Source organism: Theropithecus gelada, chromosome 11 (assembly GCF_003255815.1).
Source record: "Theropithecus gelada isolate Dixy chromosome 11, Tgel_1.0, whole genome shotgun sequence".
NCBI lineage: Eukaryota > Metazoa > Chordata > Mammalia > Primates > Cercopithecidae > Theropithecus > Theropithecus gelada.
Window position 1 is genome coordinate 103,586,350 of NC_037679.1, and position 26,524 is coordinate 103,612,873.

General features: G+C 38.8%; 1 protein-coding gene across 6 annotated transcripts in view; it reads right to left on the reverse strand.

Moving 5' to 3' along the window:
* Positions 1 to 26,524, reverse strand: part of ERC1 (ELKS/RAB6-interacting/CAST family member 1) — a 502,036-nt gene that overhangs the window by 333,303 nt on the left and 142,209 nt on the right. For 5 of the 6 annotated variants that reach the window (XM_025401992.1, XM_025401990.1, XM_025401993.1 and 2 more), the window contains 4 exons: positions 22,668 to 22,805; positions 21,020 to 21,160; positions 19,653 to 19,793; positions 13,045 to 13,238 (listed from right to left, as the gene is read on the reverse strand). In XM_025401992.1, coding sequence (XP_025257777.1) covers positions 13,045 to 13,238; positions 19,653 to 19,793; positions 21,020 to 21,160; positions 22,668 to 22,805 — 614 coding nt within the window. Of the gene's footprint in view, positions 1 to 10,371; positions 10,384 to 13,044; positions 13,239 to 19,652; positions 19,794 to 21,019; positions 21,161 to 22,667; positions 22,806 to 26,524 lie in introns of all 6 variants that reach the window. The other variant, XM_025401995.1, reaches the window with a different exon arrangement.

Sequence of the window (26,524 nt, forward strand, 5' to 3'; positions counted from 1 at the left end):
AGGAGGCTGAGGCACAAGAATCGGTTGAACCCAGGAGGTGGAGGTTGCAGTGAGCCGAGATTGTGCCACTGCACTCCAGCCTGGACAACACAGCGAGACTCCGTCTCAACAAGAGTGAGAATGTAGGTCTGCTGACATCTCACCTGGGCACAATTTGTATGTTTGATGATGCTTCCTCAGGAATCTATAAAACTACATGAACCTTTAGCATCTATAATGCAGTGTAAAATGCAGACAATGTTCAAAATGTTCAAAGGCAGAAAGAAGCCAATCTCTAAATGATTGTTCCCAATGATCCTTTTTATTTCATTGGTCGTGACATAGGAAGTCAAAACAGTTTTAGATGAACAACAACATTAACTGAATCTCCTTTGTATGCAAGTTGTTATATAACACATGGGTAAATCCATGGGAAAAAACTGAATGTATTCCTGCCAGAGAGCAACTTTAATTATTTAATTTTTACCTACTTTATTATTCATGAATCATATTTCACTTTAACATCAAATTACAACTCTTTTTTTTTTTCCTTTTTGAGACAGGGTTTCACCTGCCACCTAGGCTAGAGTGCAGTGGCACAATCTCCGCTCACTGCAAACTCTACTTCCCAGACTCAAGTGATCCTCCCATCTCAGCCTCCCAAATAGCTGAGATTATAGGCATATACCACCACACCTGGCTGATTTTTGTATTTTTTGTAGAGACGAGGTTTCACCATGTGCCCAAGCTGGTCTCAAACTCCTGAGCTCAAGCAATCCACCCACCTTGACCTCCCAAAGTGCTAGGATTACAGGCACGAGCCACCACGTCCAGCTAAACTATAACTCTTGGGAAATAACTTTAGGAGAAAAAATCTGTACATCGAATTACATGTAATCCTAATGTTTATACTTTTAGGTAAAACATTACAGTAGCCATTAAACCCAGATTTCTGTAAGACCACAGTAACAAATTATAAGGTGCTGTGCCCACAAGAAACTTGGCGAAGACAACCTAACAGAATGACTACAAAAAGCTTTGTAACTTACTCTCCTTTCACAGGAAATCTATGATACTCATCAAGGAGGAAGAAGAAAGAAACCAGCAGCTTCCCCAGAAAGCAAGCTGAAGCAAGCAGGATCAGATAAAAAACCAGTCACCTTCAGTTGTAATATGCTGGCATCTTTCTTTTCCTTTTCAGTTTTTTCATTTTTTAAACACAGACCATCCTCCCTCAAGCAATAACACACATTATATAATTACTCTGAGCCACCATTCGCAGCCCCAGTCATCTCTCTTCCACTCTAACCACATTAAGAGCATATTCTCTGACACTATACTTCATGGATTGAAGATGCGTATCCATAAATTTAAAAGGAAGAATATTTTTCTCTAAAGAGACACTTTCCTCATGAATTATGTAGCAGTTTATGTCAAACTTGCATACGGCTTAATTTCTATATGGTAGATCTTTGAAGACATTGTAAATGAGTATCAATTTAAGATTTAAGGAAAAATATTTACAAGAATAAAGACTAAATACCTAGCTTTACATTTTCGGGTTACACTATGCAATAGACGCCTGAATATAATGTGACACTAACATAAATTAATATCATAAAGCCCATTTTCCCAATGAGATGGTCCAAAAGAAACCATTTTGGGTCAACCTAATAAACTCAGGATATAGGTAAACCAGTCAAATATCTAATTTACAATTTATACTAGTAAATACATTCATTTGGTTACTACACATACATTTAAAATGAAATATATGACAAAATAATATTAATTAAGAAATACTATTTTCTCCTACTCCCACATTCAACAAAACAATTTTATTCACTCTCTTTGAACGTATTCTTAACATCAATTCACCAAGGATAGAAGATGCATCATAGTAAAAACTATTTTATATTACTGAGAAAGAAAAAAAGTTATACCAATTAGATTATACCATGCCATTTACTTGTATGTGTATCCAAATTTCAGAGATGTTAAAATACAAACATAATGTCAGAAATGGCATTTCATTGTGACAAAAAGGAGAAAGGGAAAGTTATCTACACTTTTGTTTAATCTACCAATCTAAAAGTAATTAGACTGAATTACATTAAATTGTATAAGAATATTTTAGGCATATGAATGTACTTACATTTTTACAGAAGGAAAAGCATGTGTAAATATATATGTATGAATATATAAACATGTACATGTGTAAACATACTATGTACATATGAAAGAAACAAAAATATTTTCAATATAATAAATATCAAGGTATGGGAGACTACTGAATCTATCTTTTGAATTTCTAAAGGTCTGAATATTATGGGTAATGCTAAGACAAGGAAATGTGGGCCAGGCGCAGTGGCTCATGCCTGTAATCCCAGCACTTTAGGAGTCCAAGGCGGGCGGATCACGAGGTCAGGAGATCGAGACCAACCTGGCTAACATGGTGAAACTCCGTCTCTACTAAAAATACAAAAAAATTAGCCAGGCATGGTGGTGGCTGCCTGTAGTCCCAGCTACTCGGGAAGCTAAGACAGGAGAATGGCGTGAACCCGGGAGGTGGAGCTTGCAGTGAGCCAAGATTATGCCACTGCACTCCAGCCTGGGCAACAGAGCGAGACTCCGCCTCTGTGAGATGATTAGACAGCAGAATGAGGAAAGAGTACTACTTCTCTTTTTTAACATATACACATTGGTCTCTCAATAATGTACAGTCACAGCACAGAATGTGATAGCTACTATTGGAAAAGCACAAGTAAAGGAAAGAGAGATTACTAGTGAAAGGAGGTCAGTAAAGTTTTCTTTTTGGAAAAAAGTAACAGTTAAAATAGGTCAGATTCCCACAAACAAATAGAGAACAAAACTTTTAGTCAAAGAGAAAAGAATAAGAAAAGGCAGATAAGAAAAAAGCATTCATCTAAAAAATTCGACTTCTATTTTCAAGAAAACAGCATGGCCGGGCGCGGTGGCTCAAGCCTGTAATCCCAGCACTTTGGGAGGCCGAGATGGGCGGATCACAAGGTCAGGAGATCAAGACCATCCTGGCTAACACGGTGAAACCCCGTCTCTACTAAAAAATACAAAAATCTAGCCGGGCGAGGTGGCAGGCGCCTGTAGTCCCAGCTACTCGGGAGGCTGAGGCAGGAGAATGGCATAAACCTGGGAGGCGGAGCTTGCAATGAGCTGAGATCCGGCCACTGCACTCCAGCCTGGGTGACAGAGGGAGACTTCGCCTCAAAAAAAAAAAAAAAAAAAAAAGAAAACAGCAAATTCTTCTCAGACTATCAAGCCAACAATTGGTAATATCATTCTATAAACTAGTTCAAGTTTGCCAACACATTTTACAAGATTTATGAAAGATAAAACCCTCCATTTTCATTGTATAAAAATTTTAGAAACTACTTGTAAAATCTTTAAAAGAAAATTTAAAAACTCAAAAGGCAATAATCTTTAGGCATTAAGTTGAAGCCTAGCAGCTATTTTCCCAAATGCCATCAGAAAGGTTCTCTTTCTCTTACACATACACATGTGCAAATAACACTCCCAGATTAAAAATCACTACTGGCATGACAGGAAAATGACCTCATTCTTTGTGTTTAAAAAAAAAAAAAAAAAAGTTATGTAATCTGTTCATAAAATTTGGGCTAATCTTGTTCATTTTTGTTTTTAATCAAGGTTGTTCTTAGTATGCTCAGAATTTAGCCCAAATCCTATGAACAGATTACGTAACTTTTTTTTTTTTTTTTGAGATGGGAGTTTCATTCCTGTTGCCCAGGCTGGAGTGCAATGGCATGGTCTCAGCTCACTGCAACCTCTGCCTCCCAGGTTCAAGCTATTCTCATGCCTCAGCCTCCCAAGTGGCTGGGATTACAGGTGCCTGCCACTACGCCCAGCTAATTTTTTTTTTTTTTTTTTTTTTTTAGTAGAGACAGGGTTTCACCATGTTGGTCAGGCTGGTCTCGAACTCCTGACCATAGGTGACCCACCCGCCTCGGCGGATCCCAAGTGCTGGGATTACAGGCGTGAACCACCACACCTGGCCATAACATTTTTTTTTAACAAAGCCAGTTGTTTATAAATCAAAATACAGTTCCCTTAAAAACCATACTACAAATACAGACTAGGTTGTCTTGGTAGTCCACAAAATTAAAGTTTAACCATGATGTAAAAGCCAAGAGCTAATAGTGCTAGATGAGTGATATGGTTTGGCTCTGTGTCCCCACCCAAATCTCATGTTGAACTGTGATCACCAGTGTTGGACGTCGGGCCTGGTGGGAAGTGACTGGATCATGAAGGTGGTTTCTAATGGTTTAGCATCATCCCCCTAGTGCTGTCTTGTGATAGAGTTCTCACGAAATCTGGTTGTTTGAAAGTCTGTAGCATCTCCCCCTTTGCTGGCTCTCTCCCTCCTGCCAGCCATGTAAAATGTGCCTGCTTCCCCTTTACCTTCTTATGATTGTAAGTTTCCTGAGGCTACTCCAGAAGCAGAAGCCTGTACAGCCCACAGAAACATGAGCCAATTTTCTTTATTTTCTTTATAAATTAACCAGTCTCAAGTATGTCTTCATAGCAGCATGAGAACAAACTAATATAATGAGGTATGGAAAAGATGGTTAGCAAAGAACATAAAATTAACCACCACAAAGTAGAAAAAGTTACCTCCATCAAAACTACTCACAAGGCTAGCCCTAAGAATTTTATGTATATATGAACAACAAAACTGATCTCCAGTTCTCCTATCTTTCTCGGACTAATTGTCGCAGTGCGACACCCGGGTCTTCCCTCTGTATTCTGTGTCTCTGTACTAGAGCTGGAAGACCTGAAATTAGTATTAATAGTTTAGGATCCAAAATTACTTATTAGCTTTCCAACCAAATAACCTCCCAAGCTACTATCATTTAATATTGGCTTCAAAAACGGAAAGACCAAAGACTTAAGAGTCCAAAGTTCAGGGCTGGGTGCAGTGGTTCACCTCTGTAATAGTATCACTTTGGGATGCAGAGGCAGATGGATCACTCTAGCCCAGGAGCTCCAGACCAGTCTAGGCTATATGGCAAAAATCCATCTCTACAAAAAAAGTACAAAAATTACATGGGCATGGTAGCACGTGCCTCTAGTTTCCGCTACTCAGGAAGCTGAGGTGGGAGGATCACCTGAGCCCAGGAGGTCAAGGCTGCAGTGAGCTGTGACAGTGCCACTGCACTCTAGCCTGGATGAGAGTTTCTTTCTGATACTACTACATTCTGGGCACATGATAACTGGGATGACCAGCCTCTGTGGTATGGTAAGTAATACCTTCCAGTAGCGCTCAACCAGACCTTAAGGAACTAAAATTTCATCACCAGAATTTCTAGCCATTGGACAGGCTATAGACAAACACCAATGCTAGCATAATCTACAAATGAAATGACAACAGCTTCTGTATTGATGGAGTCTTACTCTCTTTGAGCCAGACGTAACCCTTTAACTGAGTCCAGACTGAGAGAAGCACTAAAAAGTACATGTGTAGAAAAACTGGCCCCTAGCAGCAAACAACCCACATACAGGCCAATTCCACAGTACCTGTCCTATACGTGGGCATTCCAGCATGTGGGAAAAGACTGTGGCCTCAGTAAGATCCTCCAGTGAACAGACTCTGGATCGTCTAGCTGTCTACAGCCTCCTCTTCTAGGAGGTGAGGTCATTAATGAAAACTGAACACCTGAAAAGGATTTCTTTTCAGGAAGAAGAGACAGACACTGGAATTGTTAGGCAAAAGACTCTGCTGCCTACTTATGTAATACAGGACCAGGCGTTTGACCTCAAACATCTGTATAACAAAAATCTAGGCCAGGCACAATAGTTCATTCCTGTAACCCCAGCACTTTGGGAAACCAAGGCAAGCAGATCACTTGAGGCCAGGAGTTCGAGACCACCTTGGCTAACATGGCAAAATCCCATCTCTACTAAAAATACAAAAATTAGCTGGGCATGGTAGTGTATGCCTGTATTCCCAGCTACTCAGAAGGCTGAGGCACGAGAATCACTTGAGCCCGGGAAGTGGAGGTTGCAGTGAGCCCAGATCATACCATTGCACTCCAGCCTGGGTGACAGAGAGAAAATCTGTCTTAAATATATATATAGAGATAGAGATAGAGATAGAGATAGAGATAGAGATAGAGATAGAGATAGAGATAGAGATAGAGATAGAGAGACAGAGACAGAGATAGAGATAGAGACAGAGATAGAGATAGAGACAGAGAGAGAGAGAGAGACAGAGAGAGAAGGAGAGAGCATGCGCGCTAGGTGTGGTGGCTCATGCTTGTAATTCCAGCACTTTGGGAGGCCGAGGCAAGGGGATCACTTGAGCCCAGAAGTTCAAGACCAGCCTGGACAGCATAGTGAGGCACCATCCCTACCAAAAAATCAAACTATTAGCTGGGCATGGTGGTGTGTGCCTGTGGTCCCACCTACTCAAGACACCAAGGTGGGAGGATCGCTTGAGGCTGGGGGGTCTAGGCTACAGTGAGCTGTGATCACGTCACTACACTCCAGTCTGAGCAAAAGAGTGACATTCTGTCTTTGGGGAAAAAAAAAACAAAAAAACACCTGTATTAGAAAGCTTTCCAACACATACCCCCATCAACCCAAAAAGTCATGATGTAGAAGGGGTAGCTAAAATAAACAAATATAACTAAACAAATTACATTAAAAATTTGGATATCTTTCTTAGATTCAAAATACATTCCTCTTTAAGCAGTTGCCTAGTCGAAGGCGAAAATCTGCTATACGCATTCCTCTCAAAAGATGAAAGGGTGAGATCTGTTCTAGGCATTTAGGTGGCGGATGAGGTGGAGGCAGAGACCGAGGAAAATAAAGAGGACTAAAACAAAGGAAAAGCAGGACTGATACCTGAGTGGGCTGATTTGAAAAGAATGGCATAGAATAATCTATGACTGGTTTAACTCTTACCCTCAAATTACCACCTTATTTTAAAAAGAACCAAAATGGGCACAGTGAGGAAGTTATTCCTGATTTGGGGAAGTAATTAAAATACTAGGGAAATTATTTCTTGATTTGGAAGGTATTAGGTAGACAAAGAAACTCCAATTTGGTCAGGGCCCCTATGTTGTTCCTGCTTTCAGCAGCATTGATCCTTATTTGACTTATCAAAAAACGTTAACTCTTTTCAAAATGATGGCTTCCATTACAAAAAAAGGGGGGAGGGGAAATAAGTACATAATTATCTATATCCATTTGAATGCACTGGGTTGCAAGTAACGGAGAATCCTGACTCAAACTGGCTGAAACAGTCATAAATTGTCCTATCTCACGTCACAAGCAGCACAGAGGTAGTTTCAGGAATAGTCCGTTTCAGTTCCAGCTCTGCTGTGCTGGGATTTTGTTGACCGTCACTCTCTGGATACTGGTTTCATCTTAGGTTGGCAGAAGTAGCTGCAGCAATTACGGGTATCATATCCAGACAAGATAACGTTCAGGAGAAAGGGGTCCTCTTTCTTCTTGTGGGTCCTTCTTGTAAGAAAATCATTCCCAGAACACTCCCCGTGGCTTTTCCTTCAAATCAAAACGCACATACGCTCAACGCGTGACTAGTCACTAAGAAACAGAATGCCATTCTCCTGATTGCCTTTAAAAATCCGAATCTACTTCTGGAGCCGAGGAAACAGGGAATTACACATACTTACGGTTGTGTTGGAAGGGGAAAGCAGACAATTAAATGTTAAGGCAAAAGGGAGAAACTGAAGTTTAATGTATAAAATTAATTTTAAAAGTGGGTCTCAGATCTGCAAAGGCTGGGGCTAGGGCTGGGAAGAGATTTGCTGTAAAGGGGCAAAAGGGAACTTTTGGGGATGAGGAAATGTTCTGTATCTTGATCACGGTGGTAGTCATGTAAGTGTATAGATTTGTCAAACCTCAATCAGCTTAAAATGCGTGCATTTTATTGTATGTAAATTACACCTCAAAGTTGTTGAGGTTTTTTTAGGGGCTTCTGAGGACTTCTTATAGAGCCCCTCCTCCAAATCGCTGCTCGGGGACATCAGTAACTGTATCAGACAGGTCTTTCTTGACTATTCCATAAATAATCCCTCGGCTAAATTTCAAAACACACCCCTCCAAAAAATATACATCCGTTAAAATCCTGGTTCGTATATTCCCTCAAATCAGGAAATACAGTAAATCTACAATTCCTATTAATCTTTAGATCACACAATAAAAGACTCTATTATTCTTTGGATCACTGAAAATTTCTAACTTTGATAAACCAAAGGCAACCTTTGTTATCTAAATTATACGAAAATCAGATGGTTGCCATTCTCTGAATACAAGTTTTGAAGGGCATTATTGAGTCTAACAATCTTATATTAGAGTAAAATTGAAGATTTCTGCTGCAAACACTAAGCTCTGTGAATCCATTAGTCATTATGGTATTAGAAAAAAGGTAACAAAGCACATTAAAAAGCAAAATTATAAGGCACAATACAATATATGGCACAGGGGAACAATGTTCCCAGTGTGTTGCTATAACATGGGCACATTCAGCTAAAAGGGACAGTATGAGTGAAAAAGCAGACAGCAAACAATTCTGTATCAGCCTCCAGTACACTTCTGAGTGCTATTTATTTTATTTTATTTTATTTTATTTTATTTATTTTTTGAGACAGAGTCTCACTGTTGCCCAGGCTGGAGTGCAGTGGCGTAATCTCGGCTCACTGCAACCTCCGCCTTCTGAGTTCAAGCGATTCTCCTGCCTCAGCCTCTGGAGTAGCTGGGACTACAGGCATGCACCACTACACTTGGCTAATTTTTGTGTTTTTAGTAGGGATGGGGTTTCACCATGTTGGCCAGGCTGGTCTCGAACTCCTGACCTCAGGTGATCTGCCTGCCTCGGGCCTCTCAAAGTGCTGGGATTACAGGCTGAGCCACTGCGCCCAGTCACTCTAAGCATTTTAAACATTATACCAAAGAAAAGCCTACTCACTATTAATCTAAATAGAAACTCTAATATGCTCATTTTAGGAGAGAAATTCTCAGTTACATTCAGGGTTCCTGAGGTTAATCTAAATTTATCTACTTACCTAACGACTTTTCAAGCTCTGATGTGTTTGTTTTTTTCTATACTATCCAGAACCACCAGATGATGACTTTTCTGAAATATTAACTTGTCTACGTTACAGTGCCCAGTTACTCCATCAAATATTAATCTAGATGGTGCTTGTGAAGGTAGTTTGCTGACATAATTAAAGCCTCTAATCAATTTAAGTAAAAAAGACTATCCTAGATAATCCCAATGGGCATAAATGAATCCTTTGGAAAGACTTTAAAACAGGGCTGAGGTTTCCCCAAGAGAGAAAAGAAATTCTGCCTGTGGACCACAGCTTTGGCTTGTGCCTGAAACAGGTTCCATCCTGCTCATGATCTTCTCTTCCTGTAGCCTCCACAGGGATTTCAGTCTTGCTTAGCCAGCCCCACGATTTTACAAGACTATTCTCTGCAATAAATCTCTTAATATATGTAGGCATATATCACTATATGTACAAATACACATATAAATCTCATAATACATGTATGCTTCTGTGTGTGTTTATATATGAGTGTGTGTATATACGTATTTATCTGTGTGTATGTGTGTGTATATATATATATACACACCCTACTAATTCTGCTTCTCACTGGATTCCAACTAATATGCCCCACAGTACGGAATGTGAATTTAGAAGTACTACTTCTTAGATTTAATTGGGGAAATATTTTATATTTATAGATGTATTAGTGGGCTTACCCAATCCTCTTTTTAAAATTTCAGGGGGTCAAGAGAGTAGTACAACACTAAATCATCTTCTGACAAGAACTACTATTTTCTGTAACAGCCAACATGGGAAGGAACTATTCACTTATTTCTTTCGATCACAAACAACAGGCCTGGGAATCCTTCATAATACAATCTGAACCATTTAATATTGGAGATCCTTTTATAAGAAGCACTATAAAATGCAAAGAATAGTAAGGATTTTCTTGAGTTCAATCATTGTAACAGTCTCCTTTTATTTTTGCACTTAGTGGGTAGCTGAACACCCTTAAGAAATTAATTCTACATGCTGAATCTACAGTGTGGCACTACAGTTACATTAGTTGAGGATCTATTTAAGGAGTATTCCAGCATAAGAACAACTAAATAAAAGGTGGGCTAGAAACAAAGACTAAAACAATTACAACCAGCATTATCAGAACTTTACCAGAATGAACACAGACCGATTTTATCAAAAAGTAAGGCACCTAAAGAGGTATAGTTCAACTTGACATATAATCAGCTGTTGTTTAATTCTGATCAAGCACAATTCCAAACAAGCCCCAGGAGTAGCAAGAGCAGCAGCAGCAATTCACTCTAGTGTAAGACTGTAGCCTTACATAGCGCTCACTGTCCCAGGAAGTCCCGAACCAAACCCCCAAGGGTACAGGGACAGAAACCTGGCACGGAGGGTACAATCTGTAGGAGACTGGCTTTCTGAGAAACAGCCACGGACAAGGGGCAGAAGGAGCATACACATATAAACACACAGACACCAAAACCCCCAATGGAACAGGACCATGGTAAAACAAAAAGAAAAATGAAGAAACTCAAATGATAAATTACAGGGAGCCAGACACACACACAGGAAATAGTGAAATGGCAACACAAGAAGCAAATGATTAGTAAGAAACACAGTGGCCACACACGTGCAAATCAGTACTAAATCTGGGAACAAGAGATAAAATATAATCCCAACTGTCTTTGACAAAGAATGCACTGATTATCTCCTAAAACAAGCAGAGCTCAGTTTATAAAAGTCGCATTCAAGGGCATAAGTGAAAACTACAATCTACCTTAGTTTGTAAGCAAGCCATAATACTAAATATAACCACTTCTACTTAAGACATTGGGTCCAGACGGGGTAAAAGAATAAATCACCTAAGGGTAGGCAGCCTTCAAATAACAGTTGTCAGGAAGTCCAAAAAGAACATAACTAACCTTGGCGGAATAGAAAGAAAATTGATTTGGAATTTACAAACTCCATTCGATTAGCCCTGGCTCAACCACTGTGTCACTTCAGCAATAACTTCTCTGGGCCTCGGTTTCCTCTTCCATAAAATGCCATGCTAGATCACTTTCACAAATTCTATGATTCTACTGTTTATTTAACATCTTAAACTATGTTACCAAGTAACAAATTACAAAGCTGGTAGCAAAAGCTGAGTTATGAAAGCTGTTTCCTCTTTTTTTTTTCCTCCAGTAGCCAAGAAACTGTGTTAAATCCTAAAACAAAATTATAATGCTATAGGGCCAGAGGACAGAAATGTACAGTGCTTTTTCCAACTTTTATAAGAGTTACATTCTGTGGAAAGAGTAAATCATTTACAACTCTTTCTCAAAATGCGAGAAATATAGTGACTAATAAAAGCTGCTATTTGGTGTGCTTTGGATATCAAATACAGACTTGGTCCTATTTCTTACTCTCCTTCGGTTCACATCCATCTCCCAAAAATCAATATTGGCGCCAAAAATGAATCAAAAACGTTTCCAAGCAAGCTGCCTGGAATAGCAAGCAGTAATTTCAAATGTAGATTTCTTATAAGAAATTAAACCATAAAACTTATTCAAGGAATTTCTTTTCTGAAATATATTTAGTGGGAAGTCACTAATCAATCAAAAGCACCACATTTTAATATCTATGCAGTACTGCTGCAGATTCCAGGCCTTTCCATAAGCAAAGAGAGGCATGTATTCATGTAAGTGCATAAGGGGTGAGGGGGTATATACACATGCATGCATGTGTGTGTTGCGAGGAAGGGTGCAGTATAAAAATGAGGACAAAACAAACGCACATAATCTAATCTTGAGGCTATTTTAATTTTAAAATTCTGACTTAAAAAATTTTATCCATATGTCTTACCCAGAACTGAACAAAATGAGTAGAGTTAATATCAAAATAAAAGGAAGTAAGTGACCAGGTAATCAGTCCGTGTTATTTACGCTTTCAGTACAGTGAAGGAGAACTGTGAAGGTTAGACTTCATAGTTTTGGTTTCTTGAAAATTAAAATTCTATGACTACAGAATAGGAAAAAATAATAACTTCAGAGGACAATATCAAGTCTACCACTAACCCCAAAACTTTAAAACTTAGTAAAAAATTTATGGAAGTACTCTAACACTTCTCAGCCTTCAAGATCATTAAAAAAATATATTCTTAAGGATCAGTCCCCAAAAGGCCAAGTAGATTAGTGACGCCGTTCTGTCACTGTCAGTCTTTCTGGCTGTTCAGAATATAGGTGATCAATAAAGTTCTACTGGCAGAGTTGTTTCTGCATACTTTTAAATTTATATTAAATATGTGGTGTAAAAGAAGAGGTCAAGAGGCACATGCTTGACCTTTAGCATAAAATAGTAAGAAAACACACCAAAAAAATTCTAGGAGACCTGTCTGCCTAGATCTGTTCAAACACAGAATATTTTAAAGAATTCCAAGTCAGAGACAGCTTCATAAAAAACACATTCGTGGCTCCTAAATTGTCCTCCAAGTGTCTCTCCTCCTAATTTTGATCTAATGCACTGAAGTAACAGTTTGTTTTTCAACAATAAAAACTGTGAAAAGTCTAAAAATTTATAGCCCAAGAGAGCATTAGCTCAACAACAAAGGTCTAAACCGGTGATAAAAGATTAACTCCTTATGCTTGAGGATCATTTGGTCATTACATACAGAAATTAAAAAGTAGACATCTGTCCTCTCTTGATTTGCCAGTAAAAAAAAACTTTAATTTTAAATTAATGAATACTTTCTCTTTTGCCAATCAATGATGTTACAGTCCACAGCTTCCCAGTTTATTCCCATTCTATGTTGCCTTTTAGATACCGCAACAGAGAACGTACACTGACCTAGAGAAAAATGCAGCTAATACAGCAATAGCAAGAACTCGAGAACCTAAATTCAGAGTCAGATATTGAAAAAGTATGTCCCCAAAAGTGTACTTTTAACACCATACTTTAACCTCACGAGTCCCAATCAGCTTCCCTTTCTTACCTTTCCAACTCAGCTATCTTCTTATCTTTGTCATTCTTCTCATTTTCCACCTCCTTCAAGATTTCTAAGAGTCGATCAACTTCTGCCTGGGCCTTGCTAGATTCATCTTTGTACCTGGTGATCTCTCTCTCCAAGTGCTGTATACGGTCACTCATCTCTGGACTGGCTCTGGCTTCCAGTGCTGCCTCATGCGCCTACAGAGAGAAGCATTTCAATCCTATCAGATACACACAGGTGGCAATGGGCAAACCATGTCCCAAATAATGATTTATATTCCAATTTAAGTACAGAATTGTCAAATACCTAACAGCTAGTTTGCAATTTATAAGGTCTTTATCTGCTTAAGTATTATATAGACAAATATTAGTAATAAATGGAGAACTATCTTAGGTTCCAAGTAGATTAGTTGTTTTAAATAATACATCTCTGAATATTATTAAATCAAAAATCATCATAAGCCAAAAGATGCTGCAGAGTTTACTGAGACAAACTAACAAGTCATTGGACTGTTGTTATTGATCCCTCCAAGATAATACCAAAAGGCTACACCAGGGACTCACTGCTGATCGTACAGCCGGACCAGTGCAGAGACCTAATTCCCACTAGACCCTAACTTCCATTTCCATTTCCTAGATGCTGCTTTACCTAACGTGTGAATCACATGGCCTTGGGCATGCAGAGTCATACAGATACTGTGAGTGTGATGCCATAAAAATGTGAGTTAGGTTAAGAAAATAGCTGCTACCATCACACAGGTACCTCCCTCATGCAAGGACTAGAGAATTTACAAAATAACATGGGACAAACAAATGAATTCAGAAATCAAGAACCACACTTAAGGATGGGCTCTGTGGCTTGAGCCTGTAATCCCAGCACTATAGGAGGCCCAAGCAGGGGGACTGCCTGCAGCCACAAGCTGAAGACCAGCCTGGGCAACACAGCAAGGCCCCATCTCTATTGGAAAAAAAAATTGTTTAAAAAAAATTTTTTCTAAAAGAACCACACTAAGATCTGAGAAAAAAATTTTTATTCAGGATCCTATAAAAGTCAATTAATATTATTAATGTATTCTGGAATACAACACAGTTTCAATAATTACAAACTAATTTTCAAGTCCTTAATTGTCTTCTGGAATCTCTAAAGCCATGTATGTATAATGTATTTAATAAGAAGACAAAAGTTAAGATGTTTTATTTTTTTCTTATTCAATAGACAACATATTTAGTCCCTTAAAATGGTGTGAAAAACTATTAAAGGACAAAATATATATTCTTAGGAAATATTTCAGAAAGCTCTGAAGCAAAGTACCTTGAGTAAATGAGAAATGTTTATATAAATTGTATTAAAACGCTTGGTGAAAGTAACAGCTACACTTTAAAAGACAAGTCATTTCCTAAGTTTATTTGTTTAAGGCTTCACACGTGTAGAAAAAATCTTTTATCTGTCTTAAATACAGGCTTCCCTAACACTTAACCTTGATATACATATGAAGTATATTTTAAGAAACAAAAATCATGTAAGTTTGGAAGGTAAGAAGAGATCACTGTTCTGCACTGAATGTTGCCCAATGTCTAAAATCAGTTGTTTCACATGGTTTCTGTTTTTGAGTTGTTAATTGTAGGAGGGAAATTCCTGTAGCAGTCAATCCTTCATGGGCGGGAGAAGGCTACAGATATATCTAACAGAAAAGGAGAGAGGAAAGAAGAGTATAAGGAGTACCAAGATCAGGAGATATTTCAATAGAAAGCTGATCATATTACACATAAAGAGAGGGGACAACAAAGGGGAAGAGACTGAAGATGCAAACAAAAGCAGAAGTAACTGAGAAAACTCTTAGTATCCACAAAGAAAGAAGGTGATGAAATAGACAACAGGAGGCAGCTTGATGTAGGGGCACAAAGACGACTGTGTAAACAAACGTGAAGGCCAGCTGCTATTTAATGTCACTGAGATAACTCTGATTTGTAATAATTCATTATAAATTATTTACTATAACTCCACAATAACTACTGCATATCAGCATTCTGGGCCTTCATACATGCTAGTGAGTCCTTACTTTGAGGTCTCAGCTTAGGAAGTGTCACTTCTGTTAGGAGGTACTCCATGACCTGGACCTCGGTTAGTTCTCTTTGATATAAGCTTCCCTCACACCATGTGATTTACTACAATTACCTTCGTAAGTGTCTATCTTCCTGATAGAGGCTATAAATTATATGAGTCAAGGGACAGGTCTGTCTTGTCCACCACTATATATCCTCCGTGCACAGTGTGGTAACTGTCAGAGTAAAAACTCAATTATTTGTAGAAAAAATGAATACACAAAAGCAGTAGGCTAGTTTCCATTTGATTTAAAACAGTCCCTAGGTCTAAACGGCAGGAAAAGAAAAATGACTGGGAAGAGGAGAAATTAATCAGTAATTAAACATAAGTGCACGATTAAATGTAGCCAGAAGATGATCAAGAATATCAAATGAGGCCAGGTGCAGTGGTTCGCGCCTCCAATCCCAGCACTTTGGGAGGCTAAGCTGGGAGAATTCTTTGAGCCCAGGAGTTCAACACCTGCCAGGGTAACATAGTGGGACCTCGCCTCTACAAAAAAATAATAAAATAATAACAATAAAGATAATAAAAGAATACTAAATGACAATCTTTAAAGACAAAATAAATCAAGCTAAAAAAAAAAGATACTATAAACCTTCCCTTCCCTTATGACAACAAATTCTATATCAGAGTAGTTTACATCTAAACTCTTGCTGAGTTAATTTGTACTTTAAAATAAAATTCTAAGAAATTTAAACCACCTTAACGATCTTTACAACTTTATAAATTATAATACAAACTCCAAAAAAGGCATTATTTTTCAAATCAGTGTTATCAACATCCCTTTAAAATGGACTTCTAAGCCAGGTGCAGTGGCTCACGCCTGTCACCCCATCACTTTGCGAGGCTAAGGTGGGTGGATCACCTGAGGCCAGAAGTTTGAGACCAGCCTGGCCAACATGGCAAAACCATGTCTCCACTGAAAAGTACAAAAATTAGCCAGGGGTGGTGGTGCACACCTGTAATCCCAGCTACCTGGGAGGCTGTGGCACGAGAATTGCTTGAACCCGGGAGGTAGAGGCTGCAGTGAGTCCAGATTGTGCTACTGCACTCCAGCCTGGGCAAGAGTGAGACTGTCACACAAATAAATAAAAATAAAATGGTTTTCTAAATTGTGGAATATGACATTGAATTTAAGATGTAAGTATTTCTTCTGTCCATAGAGTCACTTATCATGGTATCAACATGAAAGGCATTTTCTGGATGAAGGTGTTTAATTTCATGGCTTCACTTTCTTCTCCCCTTTCTTACCCATTAAGTTCTAACTATACGTTAACCTATGCTTTAAAAATGCACATCATCTATACACCTTGCTTTTAGAATGTGAAAAGGTCAAGAAGATTCAGAAGCAAAAGCTACAAACTTTAGTGAAATAACAATATTTGTATAAAATGTCACCTTTGGACAAGAGAAGCTGACGTAACAGTGAATAATCCTCCTTAAAATACTGAGTTAAAGGTTAAGCTCTCCATCCACAGGCCTTGTTCTACTGAAAAATACCTACCTTTAACATTATTAAAACCTCAGTACTCATACTCATACACTGGAGGCAGATTTTGTTCTTTCATATTTCATACATGTTATAGTAAAACATGTAAGATTGCAAAACCATGCAGATAATCATATTCCCATAGAAATCAACATTTTCACCACATAAGCTATTTAATGAGAAAGTAAACACTAAGACAAGTTTTTTCCTTATTCAATAAACAACAAAACATATTCAGTCCCTTAAAATGGTTTCAAAAATTATTAAAGGGGTAAACATACATACTTAGCAAAGCTCTGATTCAAAGTACCTTGGGTAAAAGAGAAATGTTCATGTAAATTTTGTTAAATGCTTTGTGGAAGCAACAGAGGTACTTTCAAGATTAAGTCCTCTACCAATTTCTTTTGTTTCAGGTTTCATCAGTTGTCAAAATTCAGTTGCTAAGCATGGCCTTTATAAAAGACTCTATTGGCAGATACATGATTTAATGTGTTAGCAAAACTGTACCCTAAACTGGTGTGTCTAAAAGCCACAACATGGTGGAAATAAAAGCAACGAGAAGCAGTCCTGAATTAATTAACTCACTAGGAGCAGAACAAAGCAAAAGTAGCAGAAACGCAAACACTTTCCAAAGTATGAGGAAAAATTTTGGTCTTAGAGAACGTTTTCTATTTTGTAGTCACCTCAATATACTTCAGAGAGGAATCATTTAAAAAAAAACAACAAACCTACAGTTCCTGTTTCGGGAAGGGAGAGATGAGAAGGTTAAGCATATTCATTTATCTATAGGGTGATAAAAATGTCATTCACACAAAAGCCAGAAAAAAACTATCAACTGAGACTTTATGGCAACACCTGGCGAGGCCACTTGCTGGCTTGGATGAGAGGCTCCACACTATTAAAGGATGCTGAAGACAGTAAGAAGCATCAGGGAGAAAAGAAGACAGAAAAGTAGAGAAAATGGTTTTAAGAGTAGGATAATCAAGGGAAAGAAAATTAATGGTTAAAAATATTTTTAAAAGCTTCAACAACAAAAATCAGAGTATAGAAATAAGTATTTCACTCTACAAGGAAAAAAAAAAAGAATTAAGCATTTTTAAAATTCTGATAACTCAAGGCTGAGCATAGTGGTCTTGCTCCCAGCAGTTTGGGAGGCCATGGCAGAAGGATCTCTTGAGGCAGGGGTTTGAGACCAGCCTAGGCAACATAGCAAGACCTCTCCATTTTAAAAAACAAAAGGCCGGGTGTGGTGGCTCACGCCTGTAATCACAGCACTTTGGGAGGCCAAGGCGGGTGGATCATGAGGTCAGGAGTTCAAGACCGGCCTGATCAACAAGGTGAAACCCCGTCTCTACTAAAAATACAAAAATTAGCCAGGCGCAGTGGCACACGCCTATAAACCCAGCTACTATGGAGGCTGAGGCAAGAGAATCACCTGAGTCCAGGAGGCAGAGGTTGCAGTGAGACGAGATGGCGCCACTGTACTCCAACCTGGGTGACAGAGTGAGACTCCGTCTCAAAATTAACTCAGCCAGGTGTTGTGGCATGGGTCTGTTGTCCCAGCTCTTCGGGAAGATGAGGCAGGAAGATCACTTAAACCCAGAAGTTTGAAGTCACAGAAAACTATGATTATGCTACTGCACTCCAGCCTGGACGACAGAGCAAGACCCTGTCTCCAAAAAACAAAGAAAAAAAGACCAAAAAAAATCTGGTATCTCAAAAGTTGAGTTTCAATCCTTTCCTTAATAAATTCTGAGGACATTATCTCATACTGAAGACATGGAATGCCAATATTCAGATATAGGATATAAATTCTTAAGCTATAAATAGGTCAAAAATGACTTCAATTATCATTACCTCAAGACCAGTCATTTCCCACTCCAAACAAAACAGAGAAGAAATCTACTTTAAAAATGTCAATGATAGGCACAGGCTTTTGAATAAATGTAAACTAGAACACTAATAATACACCAGTAATAGTTTCCAAGAAGAAAATATGCCAAATAGTCCTTCATGTAAATCTACACATAAGCTGTAAACCAAAAAACAGACCCTAATGTAGAAGGTGAAGATAACAAAATTCTAGGCCTCATAAGCTGCTATGAAAAACTAAAAGTATAACAAGTAAAAAAAACTTTCTGACAACATGTGCCCTGTCTTTTAAAAAAAAAATGCTAGGAAATTAACATTCTCCAAAATGAGATAAAATCTGAAACAGGATATTTAACAATTGTTCTGAGTCTCAGATCTTACGACACAGGTTAAATTAGAAAATACACTCTCACTTATTCTTCTTTTTTGTGTAAGTGAGCTGGAGTTTTGCTCTGTCGCCCAGGTTGGAGTGCAGTGGCATGATTTCAGCTCAATGCAACCTCTGCCTCCTGGGTTCAAGCGATTTTCCTGCCTCAGCCTCCTGAATAGCTGGGATTACAGGCCCGCACCACCACGCCTGGCTAATCTTTTGTGTGTTTTTAGTACAGACGGGGTTTCGCCATGTTGGTCAGGCTGGTCTCGAACTCCTGACCTCATGATCCGCCCGCCTCGGCCTCTCAAAGTGCAGGATTACAGGCGTGAGCCACCGTTTTCTCTTTTTTTAAGAGATGGGGTCTCACTCTGTGGCACAGGCTGGTGTCCAACTCCTGACATAAGTAATCCTCCCACCTCAACCTCCCAAGTAGCTGGAATTACAGGCACGAGTTACCGCACCCGGCAGAAGTCTGATTCTAATGGAAGAAAAATGTCAGGTAACTGAGATTTTTACACTGTGGTCTCATATTTCACCCATGAGGGAGCTGCATGTTTTAATTTTTCTCTGAACTGTCAATTTTCAAAGACTTGGGGGATTATCTTGAATAAAATAAAGTAGGATAAGAATGCTAAGATAATTAATTCAGGTATACATGGTATTTTAAAGTTTGGGGGATTATTACTCCATTGGTAAATTATTTCATATAAACATGCCAAGGCTATGCTCTTATTTAAAGCAAAGCAAAAAAAAATGTGAAAAATTTTCTTTAACCTTTTTCAATTGTGATTCCATTTTCAGACACTCCTCCTTCTTCTGCTCCAAAGCGATCTCTAGTGTCTTAAGCCGTGAGTCCTTTTTCAGTCCTGAGGACGCCAGAGAAGAAGCATGCTCTTTCAAATCCAGAAGTGAAGCCTAAAAGAAGCAACACACATCTAGAATAAATAACTATAAACAAAATAGAGATTTAAAATTTTAAATTTATCATGGTAGCTGTAATTTCCTTTCCATTACCAAATGCTGACATATTTCCATTTCAAGGAAATTCATCATGAAATATAAAACAATATTAACTCTAGCTTTCAACTCTTAACAAATAAGATGGATTCTCAAGAAATAGCAATTGAACAGTGATTTAAAGAGTTCTGTCAATACACACCCATTCTACAAAATAAACCAAAGTAGATCAAGCTTTGTGAATGTAAGTAGTCAAACCTCAGTAGCTACATTAACTTAAACAAAAAACATTTTTCGGCCAGATACTTGTAATCCCAGCATTTTGGGAGGCTGAGGCAGGGGGATCACTTGAGGCCAGGAGTTCAAGACCAGCCTGGGCAACATAGCAAGACCCTGTCTTCACAAAAAAAAAATTTTTACCTTAGCTGGGCATGGTAGTGCACACGTATAGTCCCAGCTACTTGGAAGACTGACATAGGAAGATCCCTTGGGCTCAGGAGTTCAAGACTGCAGTGAGCTATGATAACGCCATTGCACTCCAGCCTGGGCAACAGTGAGACGCTATCTCTTAAAAGAAAAAAATAAATAAATCACATTTTTCCCTATTAAAAGAAAAATTCTATTAGGAATTTAAACTTCCATAACATTTCCTAAAGATATCAGAAAGAAAATCCACAGAAAGATGCTACAGTTCATGCATTATCACCATCTGATTACACAGCATGAGGCATCTTTGCTCTTCAGGTCATATTAACAGGATTCTCCAAAAGCAAGATTCAAGTAGATTAAGTCACCCAATTTAATAGCTGTTGTGTTCTTTGATAGTTGGTATACATAAAATTTCCTTCTTTTGCATATTCCTTTTATCTGTCAACTTTCTTATCTTTAGCACACTATTTCTCCAAATGTATCTGAGCTTCAGTTACTTTAGGTCTATAAAAATATTAGTAAGTAAAAAACCAACATAAAATATAGTAACACTTAGAAAATGAATGAATCAATCCACTACGTCTCTGCAAAGCATTCTGAAATATTCCTTAAGGTATTCACAAAAAGCCTGCTAGAAGAATATTAAGAAAATTTTCCATCGAATACTTTTGTACATGCATTATGAAAACAACAACAACATACAGACACGTGCAATGATTAAGCAAACAAACTAATTCCATTTTGGTGAGCTTAACCTCTTTCTCTGAAAGGTCGCCTTGCAATAGGCTGACTTTTTCCTTCAAGTCTTTAAGATCTTTTTTGTAGTTATCAATTTCCTCTTGCTTCTCTCGCTCATCTCTGTCCCTCTGCTCCTTTAAGCGTTCAATTGTCCGCTCCTGATGAGAGAATAAATCAAGATGTGAGGAAATTCCCTTTTGCACTTATATGACTGTAATTCTGCTATTAGCTGATAAAATTTCAAACTTCTATGTTCAAAAGACAATGGTAAGTTTTTAAAGAATCCACTTTTTTTTTTGAGATAGAGTTTTGCTCTTGTTGCCCAGGCTGGAGTGCAATGGCATGATCTTGGCTCACCGCAACCTCCGCCTCCTGGGTTCAAGTGATTCTCCTGCTTCAGCCTCCCAAGTAGCGTGCCACCACACCTGGCTAATTTTGTATTTTTAGTTGAGACGGGGTTTCTCCATGTTGGCCAGGCTGGTCTCGAACTTGTGACCTCAGGTGATCCGCCCGCCTTGGCTTCCCAAAGTGCTGCAATTACAGACATGAGCCATAGTGCCCAGCCAGAATACACTTTCTAAATAATGCATCCTTCTTATTCATCTTGCCATAACAAGGACGTAGCTTTATTCATTTCAGTCCCAAGGTTTCTTTTCTTATAATCTCAACTGGTATTTGATGCCACTAAAGTATTCTTTTGGAATATTTCCGTTTATTCAATTTCCAGGTCACTAAAAGCTTACATATACACCCTAAGGGCAATAACTATCAAACATTTCCTCTCTATATATTACTCACTTGTCGCCTACAAGGCAATGGAAACAACTCACAACTCACACACCAAAAAGGGGGAAGATGTTGATATATTGAGTTTAAAATATAAAGGAAGGTAAAGAAAAGAGAAATCATCAGAACTTTCTGTCAACAGATACTCAAGAAGTTTGAAAATCAGAGCAATGTGGCCAGGTGCAGGGACTCATGCCTGTAATCCCAACACTTTGGGAGGCCGAGGTGGGTGGATTACTTGAGGTCAGGAGTTCAAAACCAGTCTGGCCAACATGGCAAAACCCCGTCTCTACAGAAAACACAAAAGATTAGTTGGGCATAGTGGCTCATGCTTGTAATCCCAGCTACTTGGAAGGCTGAGGCAGGACAATCGCTTGAAACTGGGGGGTGGAATTTGCAGTGAGACAAGATCACGCCACTGCCCTCCAGCCTGCGCACAGAGTGGGACTCTATGAGACGGGCGGATCACGAGGTCAGGAGATCGAGACCATCCTGGCTAACATGGTGAAACCCCGTCTCTATTAAGAAATACAAAAAAACTAGCCGGGCGAGGTGGCGGGCGTCTGTAGTCCCAGCTACTCAGGAGGCTGAGGCCGGAGAACGGCGGGAACCCGGGAGGCGGAGCTTGCAGTGAGCTGAGATCCGGCCACTGGACTCCAGCCCGGGCGACAGAGCGAGACTCCGTCTCAAAAAAAATAAATAAATAAATAAATAAATAAATTAAAAAAAAAAATTTTCCCCTTCACACTACGTATGTCAGCAGGAGCACACAGCAGTTCTTTTCCCTTTTGCCCACAGGGATTTCTTTTGTATTCTACACCCAGTCTTAGATTAATGAGAACGCAGAAAACGCGTGTGGAGTCGGGGACAGTCACTCACTTTCTCTGCAAGGGCCTCCTCCAAAGTTGTCAAGGCAGTGTCAGTGTTGGTGGTGTCCGCCTGCAAGGATTTGACCCGCTCTTTCAAGCTGCTCATCTGCTTTTCCTTATCTCTAAGCTGCTCTTGAAGATTTTCAATCTAAATGCACATAAATATTTAAGGGAAAAGAGAGGACATTTATAAAAACACAGCAGCACAATCAAAATCATTTCAATTTGAAAACAGTTCAGGGTTGTCTGTGTGTGTGCGTTCTGTAGAAATCATTTAATCCTAAGAGTTTCGGAACTACATGCAAAACCTTAAATTTGTAGGCAAATTGAATTTGTAGGAATTTGTAGGCAAAACAAAAAAAAAGGTACACACATGTATGGACACACACACACACACACACACATGCACTCACACACATATACACAAATCCCTAACAAAATAAGAAAAGTAGCTAGCAGAAAAGATCCAGTATAGAGATGGCCACGTAGAGAGGAAAGCCATGAGGACTAGAATTACTTCTAATATGACATTGTAAATGCCAAGAGGGATTCCTCGACAAAGAATAAAGGGAGGACAGAGAATAGAGCAGCTAAACAGCGAGAAAGACAAATCAGCTATATAAAGAAAAGGCTGTTCTTAAAGGCTAGTGTTATGTTAGTTTTATATCATCTTTTATCTAAGCAGCAAACATTTTCACAGCCATTCGTTCATACATACATGCATTCATTTACTTATATCATCTTTTATCTAAGCAGCAAACATTTTTGTGGCCATTTATTCATATACACTTACATGCGCTCATTTACTCAAAAACCATTTGTTGAATTCTTTATTACATGCCGGACACAACGGATATGAAGAAAAATGAATAGGCTCATTTTTATTCCACTATGAGATAAGAAAATGCATCATTACACAGCTGAAGCCAAGCTATAGAAGAGGTGTGTACCAACCTAAGGAGCACAGACGCTTGTGTACCAGCCTAAGAAGCACAGACTTTATTCCAGAGAGAGGGAAACATTAGAGATTTTTAAGCACAGAAATGGCCTGGCCAATTCTGTACTTTAAATAAATAACAGTGCCAGTGTTGGCAGTGTCAGCATGCAAGGACCCGACCCATTCTTTCAACAAAAATTTAAGAGGACTTCGCATATAGACATCGAAAACCATTAGAGTTTGTATCAGTTCAGGCAAGATTATGGGGACTAAACATACTACGAGATAACATTGTGGAAATAGCGCGTTATCACTCAAGCACAAGCAGCATGTTATCACTCAAGTACAAGGAGACTCAAGTATGATAAAAAATTATTATTCAAGTATAATTAAAAAAGCAAGCAAAACTATGAGGCAATTCTAAGGAGCTATCCTTAATAAGCTAAAGGAAAATTATAAATAAACCAACTACTCACAAAGTTCATTCATTCACTATACACACAAGTTCAAATTCCCGCCATAGATCAGGCACTTTTCCAGTTGCTGAGGAAACAGAGCAATGAAAACAGACCAAATTCCTGCCTTCATGGAGCTTACATTCTAGTAAGGTAGATAAATGAATGATGGAAGGCGGGAGGGAGTGACTGAAGAAATGAATGAATCAATATAGCGTAGGGCAGAGATAAGTTCTACGGAGAAAAATGAAGCAGGAGAACATAACCACTGTCTCCTCCTGAGCTGACACTAGAACTACCTGATTTTTCTACATGGTTTTCAAAATGCAAGATAAACATTATCTCCTCTAGGAATAGTTTGCTGCCCTCACCCCCATGAGAAAAACTTGATCATTGTCTGTACCCCATTAATGATACATATACATGTATACATTATGTATAAATACACACTCCTCCATTCTTCCAGGTATCTATATATTGATCACACATCTCCATTCCTCCATCTATCAATCATTATAGCACTGATTAATATATGTAGCCATATGTAATTCTTTGTTTTATACATGTCTCCACAAGTAGACATGGATCCTGCCCCTCCATCTGTTTTGTACCTTCCTATACGGTACATCTCAGATCGTAGCAAACATTAATCAATAAATGAATATATAAGTTTGGACTTTCATAAACTGCATTTAGGGATTCACAAAAACTCTTGCCAAGAACAGAATTACAAAACAATCCTGGATCCAACTGTCAGGTAGTTTCTTACATTAATAAATTTAGTACAAGCTCTTTAAGGTACCTCTCTTGAGTCAAGAAGGACTTGACAGGCAGAACAAAAAAGCTAAGAAAGAGATTGGGTAAGTTTAGAATAGGGTACATGGATATGCTGAAGCTTACATTTTCACTTGTTAACAAAGAGATAATCATGTGGGTGAACCACTGAATTGCCCAGTAAGAGACCAAAGCCTGCTGTAAGAATTGAGTTCATCCCGGATGGAAAGCAGTAGTCTTCCCTTGATTTAGTCAGACACTACTATTGAAATCGCCTCTGGATCCACACTTAGGGAAACTCACAACCATTAAAGAGAATTTCGCCACTCAAAAATTCAGTACTCTATACACGCGTATACCTTCATTTCTTATGCTTTGCTTTATTGATCTTCACGGATACTGGTTTTTTACTAACTGAAGGTTCGTGGCAACCCTGCGTCAAGCAAGTCTATCAGCGCTACTTTTCAACAGCATTCTAACTTGGTATCTCTGTCACATTTTGGTAATTCCTGCAATATTTCTCATTATTAGTGTATCTATTATGGTGATCTGTGATCAGTGATCTTTGATGATACTACTGTAATTTATTTGGGGTGCCATGAACTCTGCCTGTATGAGATGAACTTAAGAAATGTTGCATGTGTTCTGACTGTTCCACTGATCAATCATTCCCACTTCTCTCTCCCTCTGTGTCAGCCTTCCTATTCCTTAAAACACAACTACATTGAAATTAGGCCAATTCATAACCCAACAATGCCCTCTAAATAGTCAAGTGGAGGAAAAGTCGCACATCTCTCACTTCTAGTCAAAATTTGGAAATGATTAAGTCAAATGCTGCAAGCAGAGTTTGAAAAGTAAAAAAGATTAAGCTTAGTGAGGATGGCATGTCAAAAGCCAAGGCAGGCTGAAAGCTAGGCCTCTGGAACCACACAGTCAAGTCACTGAAGGAAATCAAAACTGCCACTCCAGTGAACACACAAAAAACAAAACAACCTTATTGCTGATATGGGAAAAGTTTACTGGTTTGGATACAGGATCAAACCAGCCACAGCATTCCTCAAGCCAACGCCTAATCCAGAGCAAGGCCCTAACTCTCTTCATTTCAATGGAGATTGAGAGGTGAAGAAGCTAAAGGAGAAAAGTTTCAAGCTAGCAGAGGTTGGTTCATGAGGTTTAAGGAAAGAAGCTGTCTCCATAATCTAAAAGTGCAAAGTAAAGCAGCAGTGCTGATGGAGAAGCTGCAGCACCTTATCCAGGTCTAGCTAGGATAATCAATGAAGGTGGCCTCAACAAACAATGGACTTTGAATGCATTTGGTTGGTGCAAAAGTAATTGCAGGTTTTGCCATAGAAATTACTTTTGCAAACCTAATAGATGAAACAGCCTTCGGCAAAAGATGCCATCTAGAACTTTTATAGCTAGAGAGGATAAGTCAATGTCTGGCTTCAAACCTTCAAACATTAGCCGGGTGTGGTGGCCCATGCCTGTAATCCCAGCTACTCAGGAGGCTGAGACGGGAGAACGGCTTGAACCCAAAAGGCAGAGGTTGCAGTGAGCCAAGTTCATGCCACTGCATTCCAGCCTGGGCAACGAAGCAAGACTCTGTCTCAAAAAGGAAAAAAAAAACAAAAAACAAAACAAAGAAAACAAAGCTTCAAAGAAGAGGATGACTCTCTTGTTAGGGGATAATGCAGCTGGTGA